Genomic DNA, 8985 nt, shown 5'->3' on the forward strand with positions numbered 1-8985 from the left:
ATTGTTCCTTTACTGGGAGGTACTGAAACGAACCCAACAACAGAAATACACGGTAAAAAACTATACTTAATTTATGATATACCACACATATTTAAGAGTATTAGAAACAATTTATTAAACGGCGATATTCAAATAAAAAATAAAAAAATAGTTTTTAAAGATGTCATAAAAACCTACGAACTCGATTCACTAAGTACCAAAGCTCGTGCTATGTGTAAAATATCGCCGTCCCATTTACATCCCAACCCATTTCAGAAAATGTCGTGCAAACTAGCTCTACAAATTTTTAGTAATAACGTTTCATCAGCTATTAAAACATCTATTATCACCGGTCAATTAAAATCAAAAACAGCTAAAGACACAGCCGACTTTTTACTCGAAATGAACAATACATTTGACGCGTGCAACAGCAAAAATTTGTATGATATTAATCGAAATAGGCGTCCAATGAACTCTAAAAATACTCATATTTTTGTAAATATAAATAAATCAATATCAACTTTTCGGGACGCAAAAAAGATCAATCACAAGACAAATACAATGTCAGTACCACCGTGTTTTTCAGGGATGGTGTGGTCACTAACTGCGATAAAACTATTATACGAAAATGAAAAAAATTACGACGAAGAAAATAAATCATATTTTTTGTTAACAAACCGAGTAAATCAAGATCCTTTAGAAAACATGTTCTCTATTATGAGACAAAAAAATGGGTACACTCGTAATCCAACGGCAAGAATATTCCGTAGTTGCGTTGCAAGTATTTGTACTTTTTCATTGATGAAAGTTTCAGAAAAGTGTAATTGTGAAACAGATTCAGACAATTATTTAACTGTTGATATTTTATCTGACTTGGAAATTAACAATACAATTAAAGACCCAATACCAGACAATTGTTGTTTCAAAGCCTCAGACGTGGACTCAACTGATTCTAACTTATCATTTACATCTGAGTCAGAGTTTACAGACATGACTGACACGGAAACAGTAAAAAAAGTAAACTTGGAAGAATGTTCCGTTGTTTATTTTGCTGGGTACTTGGCTAAGCGTTGTATTGACTTTTTTCAGTGTAAAAATTGCGAAGCTAATCTTACAACTGAAAAAAATTTAAATGAACCTAATCAATTATTAATATTATTGAAAACTTTTGAATATGTTGAAGAAAATTGTAGTCAAGGCTTAAAAAATCCTTCTAGTTTGTTAATATTAATATGCAATATTAGTCTAGAAGTTTTTAAAAAGCTATTTGATGAAATAAAAAGTGAAAAAGGAGTGGCTAAAGTAATGTTAAACGAAATCAAGAGACAATTAAATAAAAAAATATCAAACTTCGAAGAATTAAAATGCAAGGAACATTATTTATATTTAGTAAAACTTTTACTAACAACACGTATATATAAAGAGTGTAAATGGGTAAAGGCGAATTCATTTCAAAAAATGCAAGTAATAACGCAAAATTAAAAATATTTGAAAATAAATAATGTAATGTATGTAAATAAGTAATAAATAATAAATAATAATTAGCATTGTTATAATTAATAATTTATATAATGTTTTAAAGTGTTTCAATTATTAATTGTATAATTATAAATATTATAAGCATGTAATTTATTTCTTTATAGGTATAACAATAACACTTTATAATTTTTTAAGACACTACATTAAAAAAGTTTTGTTTGTTTCCTATAGTACCTTATTCGTATTCCACCAAATTCAATACAAGGAGAACTAGTTAGATTTAAATATGTGCTAACGTGTTATAAAAAAAATAGACCGAAGTTTGCGGTCTTCGTCGGTACTAGATCGGTATATCAGTTCGCATATTATCGGTATATAAGACACTTCGGGTAGAAAACCAAGTTTCGTCCAGCAACTTTATAAATCAGAAATTTTCTCGAGATGGTACTTTTAGGAGCTCATTTTTTGAATTTCTCAATAGTTTTTCCAAGCGTGGGCGATAACTACCGAAAAATTGACAAAAAACGGGAATATGCAGTATTCAGGATTTTCGTGAAATCTATTTTAGTTTTTAGCCATAACTCCAACAATATAATAGAATTAGAAACTTGGAACTTTTACCAACTACCTAACGTGCGTACTCATTAAAAATTTCAAAATTATTAATCCATTTTGAGCTCAGTATAAGACTTAGAAAATATTGGACATTTCTGGTTTTTTGTAAGTTTTCCGTCATAGTATTTTATTCTTTTGATATTAAGAGCTCAACATTTAATACAATCATACTCATAATATTTAATGAGAGATATGAAAAAAGATCGAAAATCGTAATTCACACAATTTTTTACAACTAAATAAAATTATCGTAAGCTATGTGATCTCATAATGGAAAGTTTCCGCGCGTCGGTCTGGGGGCACAAACTGTTTGACTGGAGAGTGCGGGTCGCGGGTCGACACGCGACGACAGTTGACGATTACGTGCGACGACGGCCGGCAACGATGATGCGGCGGCGCGGTGGTCGATTAGGAAATAAATAATATCTAATTTTATTGTAGACAAAATTGCTTATCGCGCTCTATCGGAAATTATTTCCACGCAGCGTATTTTATGCTGCAGTGAGCTATCTATAGTATTTATAATCAATGGTTTTATGTACCAGTGGCATAATTTTTATTACCAAATAAATCAAAAAAAAATCTACGTAGAAATGTGGTTGTTTTTACAAGAACTATGCGAAAAAATTGTTTTTAAAAATTTATTGGTTCTTAAATTACATTTGGATTTTGAAATCAGTGCCCATGAAGCGGCAAAAGAAGTTTTCCCAAACATCGAAATAGATGCATGTCGATTTCACTTAGGACAGTCTTGGTGGCGCAAAGTGAGTTTATTGAATTAAATAAATTAAAATCAATAGATCAATTTATTTGCGTTATTTTGTAGATTAATTCTGAAAAAGAACTTTGTTTGGCCTACACTAAAAACTCCGATTTGGGAAAATGGTTAAAACTTTTTTTTGGATTACCATTTTTACCTTTTCAAGATATTCAAAATGCGTTTGGTGAACTCATATCAATTTGTCCCGATTTAAATATTGGATGTTTGTTTTCTGACTACATTTTAAATACATACGTGGAGAATGGTTGTTTATTTCCACCAGAAATTTGGGCACAAGAGCCATCCGAAAATCCTCAGTAAATATTCAACTATATAATTGCTATAATAACTATGATTTTGTATTTATTTTTATTTTTTTTTAAGTACGACAAATGGATCTGAAAGTTTTCATCGAACTTACAACGCTCAATTTCATAGCTCCCATCCTTCTGTCCATGTAGTTATTTCAATTCTAAAAGAAACGCAAGTGGAAACATGTACGAAAATTCAATCAGTATTTAAAGGTGGGATTAAAAAAATGGAAAATGCTGATTTAATTGGTGTAAAAGAAGTCATGAAAGAATATAACAAGTACAAAATTCATAAAAATATTATAACATATTTGTCAAAAATGTGTTATTTAAGTGGTACCAAGATATAATATTTTTTATTATATTATTTTAACATTTTATTATTTTAAAATTTTTAATTTTGTATACTATATCATAACATATTTGTCGAAAATTGATTTTTAAGTGGTACCATAACTTAAGTAATTTTTCCAATATTTAAATTTTACTGATCACAAATAAAAACATAAATTTGGCAACGTTGCACAGTAAATCGTACGCAATCGTTTGACTTTTGGGGTAAATATTAAAGTTAATGGCTTAACGTACGCAATCGTGTTAATGTACGCAATCGTGTTTTCAAAAAGATACATCGTACGCAATCGTGTGGTACCCACATAATATAACTAAATAAAATAAGAACACAAATAAATCAAAATTAAAATTTATATTATAATACTTTGAAATAAATAGGAAACTTGTTTTTTATAAAATAACATAGTAATGATTAATGAATATTTAGTTCTTATTATTATAATAACTGACTAGATTTATTCTGGGTAATTAGAAGTTTTATCATCATATTTCATGTTTAGATAAGTCATGAAATATTCTTAAGAGTTGTTTGTAAATCTTGATATTGTAATTTACTTATAGGCTTAGGCTTACTTGTTACTTGTGGTAAATGTTCTGGCCAAACTGAACTTCTAGTTGTTCTGTTTAAGGACAATTTTAAATTCTTTATTAAGCAAAATCTGTTTTAAACATTAATAGTTCTTCCTTTTTTTTCTCTAAACGTAAATGAACAATTTCAGAAATCTTTTCTTTTGTATATTAATCGAGAATTTTTAGAATTGTAAAGACATTGACAATTCAAAAAATATTCAAGCTCCATTTTTGTTACCACAAAAAGGCTTTTGTTTTTGCAAGACCTAATAAATTGTCGCCAATCCCTTGGTGTCATTATTCTTAAATGTACAATTTTTTTTTTTGCTTTTTCAATAATACAATGATCACTGTCTACTTCCATGTAGATGTGACTTTCAAAAATGTTGTGGTTTATTATTTTTAAATTTGTCATTTTTTTCAACAGCCACAAAGTAACAAAGTAAATATCATAAAATTTCCAATCTGTCCAGCACAATTACCATATACTTAATTCTTCAATATTAGATTCTGCTTCTTTAAAATGTAGGGTCCATTTTAATACACAAGATGCGTAAGGTTAGTAAGGTCGTCATTACGCTTAATGTAATGTTGAGCGTCCATAAATTCCTCAAATAAAAACTCTGTCCATTGGTTAAATATGGAGTTGGAAGACATTTTTGTAAATCAACCATTATAATTTTTTTCTTATAGCCAGAATCCTTTGCTTCAAGTTTATCGTTTTTTCAGCATATCTTAGTTTTGCTTCATCTAGATCAGTTGTTTTCAACCTTTTTTGGGTCGCGGCCCCCAATTTGTATTTTTTTTTGTACTGCGATCCCCTTCAAAAAAAAATGTTGCTTTATTCATCAAAATTTGATTTAATTACTGAAAAAATATTTATATGTTATACGATTTTGATTAATTTATACTTAAAAATTTAATTAATTCATAATACAACATTATTTTAAAACAATTCAAGCATATACAATAAATTTAAATATAAAAAAAAAAAATACATAATACATAAACTGTTGTTAATGGGATACTTGAGCTTGAGCTTTTGAAATGATTGTTTCCATATTAGGTTTTATATTAGAGACTGCAACTCTTAGATCTGATTCTAAGTTTAATTTTGTCCGATATTTGTTTTTTATAACTGTAAGAGCTGAAAACGCCGTTTTACAAAGGTAAGTGGTTGTAAATGGCAGAAGTGTTGATACAGCTATTTTTGACAATTCTGGGTATTCTGATTTTATAGAAATCCAAAATTTATCACTTGTAGTTTCATTAAATTTTATACGCAGATTTTCATCGGCAGATAACTCAATTAATTCCTCGTTCATAACTAAACTTAATTCAGAATTCATTTCATTTATATTAATAGAAAATGGATTTCTTATCCATCCCAACTTTTTTTCTGGAAACTTTTCAAACCGTGTGTTAAAATGGTTTTCCAAATTTTTGAGATGAAGTAATATTATATCTTTTATTTTTTTAATATTAAATATTTCATTGTCAGCAATAACTTCTGAAAAACATGAAAACATTTCGAAGTTTTCATTATTAATATAATTTATCCACAAATTTATTTTTTTTTGAAAGCATCGATTTTATCGGAGAGAATTAATATATTTGTATTTTTACCTTGAAGACTTAAATTTAAATTATTTAATTTTTCAAAAATATCGGCAAGGTAACTTAAAATTGCTAACCATTCTTCATTTAAGAAGTGTTCTGCGAGTGTATTTTTATGTTCAAGGAGAAAAATTCGTATTTCATCTTAAAGCTCAACAATTCTTAATAATATTTTACCACGGGATAACCACCTAACTTCAGTATGAAGTAGTAGTTTTGTATGATCAGATCCCATTTCATTACATAGTATCGTAAATATTCTAGAATTTAATGATTTTGATTTTATAAAGTTAATTACACGTATAGCATCTTGTAGTACTTCGTTGACAAATGGTTCAAGTTTTTTAGATGCTAAAGCTTCCCTATGAATCATACAATGAGTAAATAGTATACTTGATGAAATTTCGTTAACTTTAGCTTTAAAACCTTTCTTTGATCCAGTAAGTGCTGCTGCACCATCTGTACAAATGGCCTTACACATTGACCACGAAATTTCATTATTTTCAAAAAATTCATTAATAAGGGTAAATATGTCGTTACCAGTGGTCCTGCCATTTAAAGTTTGACATAATAAAAAGTCTTCTAAAATGTCTTCTTTCTAAATAAACCTGACATAGACAAGAAGTTGAGAAAAGTTGGAGATATCTGTAGATTCGTCCAGTTGCATTGCAAAATAATTACTTCACAATCTATTTAAAAGTTGTTTTAATATATCATCAGATATGTTTGAAATCCGACGTGATACATTATTATCAGATAATGGAATTGATTTTAAATCATTTGCATATGCCTCACCGTGCATAGCCGTTACAATTTTTATAGCAGCTGGCAAGACAAGAGATTCGCCAATCGAATGCAGTTTTTTTGTTTTTGCTATTAAGAATGAAACCTCGAATGATGCAACTAAAGCTTTTTGTGAAACTGTATAAGTTTTTTTTGAACCTTTAATGCATTTTCATGTCTTTTAAAAAATTGTTCATCTTTATTACTATATTGCGGATGTTTCGTTTCTAAATGTCGTTTAAGTTTAGAAGGGTTTCATACTTTCGGAAGCCAATATTTTTAAACATATTACACACTTAGGACGATGTTTACCTTTTTCTTCAATAAAAGTAAATCCAAATTGTATATACTGATCTTGATATTTACGTTCTTTTTTTTGGTTCTCAACATTTTAAGTTTTTTTTTCTTCCAATTCCTCGTTGATAGGCTGGTCCGTTATTGTTTCCGACAGTTTACGTTTTTTATTTTCACTTGCACTTGCACTTGTACTTGCGCGTTTAATTAAAAATTTTTCCATTTTAAAACAGTATAGTAACGTACTTTATATCGCGTGAGATACATGTACTGCACGAATGACACCTAAGTAGGAACTGATTATTATAAATATTTGCGACTAAAATTGTTCAAATATACCTATGTATATGATACGAGTTACGAACAATTTAATAATCCATATCCGCTATCGATAAGATACGAAATAAGAAATTAAGATTATACGCTCCTCAGCATGTTCTATAATCTATAATTCTCTATATGAAACAAAATTAAAAATTAACTTTATTTTATTTTTAAATAAAATGGAAAAATCATTTCATTTATTATTTTTGGCGACCCCCAAACCTATCATTCGCGACCCCCAGGTTGAAAACCACTGATCTAGATAAACTTCATAATTTTTTTGTAGACAAGCTTTTTTACTTTGGTTAATTATTTTTATTATGAATTCATCACAAATGTCACAAGAATCATTAGCAGGCTCTTTAAACGCTAAGTTAAACTCATTATTGAAAATCTCAGAGTACAACCAATGCTTAGCTATATTACCCGTTGGCACTTAATGTTATTTATGTTGGCAACATATACGTAGTTTATACATTTTTGATATATTTAGTTCATTTCCTAAATATTTTTAACAGTTTTATCTCTGCTTTAATGGCTTTCAATTGCTTGAAATGACTCAATATGTTTTTTTACACCATCTTTTATGTCATCACTTATTTTAATTGGAGGGACATGATAATACCTTCTATCAAGAGAAATCATACCACCATTTGTTTTTTTCTTCAAAGCAGTTCTAACAAACATGTCTGATATATTCAATGTATTAAGGTGCAATGTTTTGCACACATCAATTTTATTTTTTATTCCTGTGTTCACATTTTAAATTTCAAATGAATAAATTAAACTCTTTTGTCTTACACTAGCACGACTTCTATTACGTTCTCGTTTTCTATCCACACATTTTTCTTCAATGCAAGTAGTAATGTATTGTCTCTTCAAATGTATATACTTATCTCCATCCCAAAATGTAAAAAATATTTTTTTTCCATCATGTTCATCTATTTTTTCACTGCACTTTTTTTACAGTTTACACAAGAAGTCTTTAATTTTTTGCATTGAATAATTTTATTACCTTTCTTTGACAAATATGACATTCCTGAAGCCAATTTTTTTTTCTTATATTACTCTTTCAAGGTGTAAGATCACATGATCTCTTACGGCTTTTATTTTTCTTACAAACTTCTTTGACTAGATAATTCACTACTCCATTTATAATAAAGTCTGTATTATTTTCAGTAATAACAGTAGAATTAATTGGTACTTGAACTATACAACTGAGACTTTCACTACAGGTACTTGTTCTATCAACATTATTGATCATAAATGTTCGATCTTCATCAGAACCATTGTTAACTCAGTAATCACTTTTTTCAGTTTGGACTATAACCAAATCCTCGCTTAGCCTATTAATATTATAACTTACAGTTTTCTCATTAGGTATTATATTGTTAACCGGACTAAATAGTATGATACCATATTCAAAGCTGAGATGTACTGGGTTGTTGTGATTCTAACCAGGAATCTACACTTTTTTATCTTTCATCTTCCTAAAACAATTAAACATTACTTAACTATAGTATCATGATTATTATTCTTACTATAGCTATTATTATTTCATATCATAATATAATATCTTTAATACTAAATATGGTTTCTTACTGTTATACTGTAAACTGGTAAATTACATGATGTGTAAGAACATCATCACAATTACTGATATTGTTATTTGTTTTATGTTTGTTAACAGTAGTTTCAGTAGTTGATGGTATAGAACAGTCAGACAAAATATGTGTATCTTTAAATACCTATAATGAATATTACAATAATTCATATAATATAAAAATAATTAATAAAAGCCTTAATGATAATAAACATTATTCGTGAAAATAATATTTATACTCACATCATGAACACCTTTTTTATTTGTAGCTAATTTATAAATGTGTTTTGTGCGAC

At 28.3% G+C, this 8985-nt stretch overlaps 2 protein-coding genes across 2 annotated transcripts; one reads left to right on the forward strand and one right to left on the reverse strand.

Annotated features, from left to right (window-relative positions):
• The first annotated feature begins 684 nt into the window (after positions 1–684).
• Positions 685–4087, forward strand: LOC112592693. The gene is made up of 5 exons (XM_025336847.1): positions 685–996; positions 2619–2837; positions 2900–3150; positions 3218–3424; positions 4060–4087. The coding sequence occupies exons 1-5, from the start codon at positions 685–687 to the stop codon at positions 4085–4087; spliced, it is 1017 nt and encodes a 338-aa protein (XP_025192632.1).
• A 1743-nt stretch (positions 4088–5830) lies between these two features.
• Positions 5831–6858, reverse strand: LOC112592694 (protein FAM200A-like). Its single transcript, XM_025336849.1, has 3 exons — positions 6765–6858; positions 6431–6627; positions 5831–6283 (listed from the first exon to the last, which is right to left on the reverse strand). The coding sequence occupies exons 1-3, from the start codon at positions 6856–6858 to the stop codon at positions 5831–5833; spliced, it is 744 nt and encodes a 247-aa protein (XP_025192634.1).
• Positions 6859–8985: the final 2127 nt, after the last annotated feature.

The sequence above is a fragment of the Melanaphis sacchari genome, unplaced genomic scaffold, assembly GCF_002803265.2.
Source record: "Melanaphis sacchari strain LSU unplaced genomic scaffold, SCAv2.0 Contig186_pilon_pilon, whole genome shotgun sequence".
NCBI classification, from domain to species: Eukaryota; Metazoa; Arthropoda; class Insecta; order Hemiptera; family Aphididae; genus Melanaphis; species Melanaphis sacchari.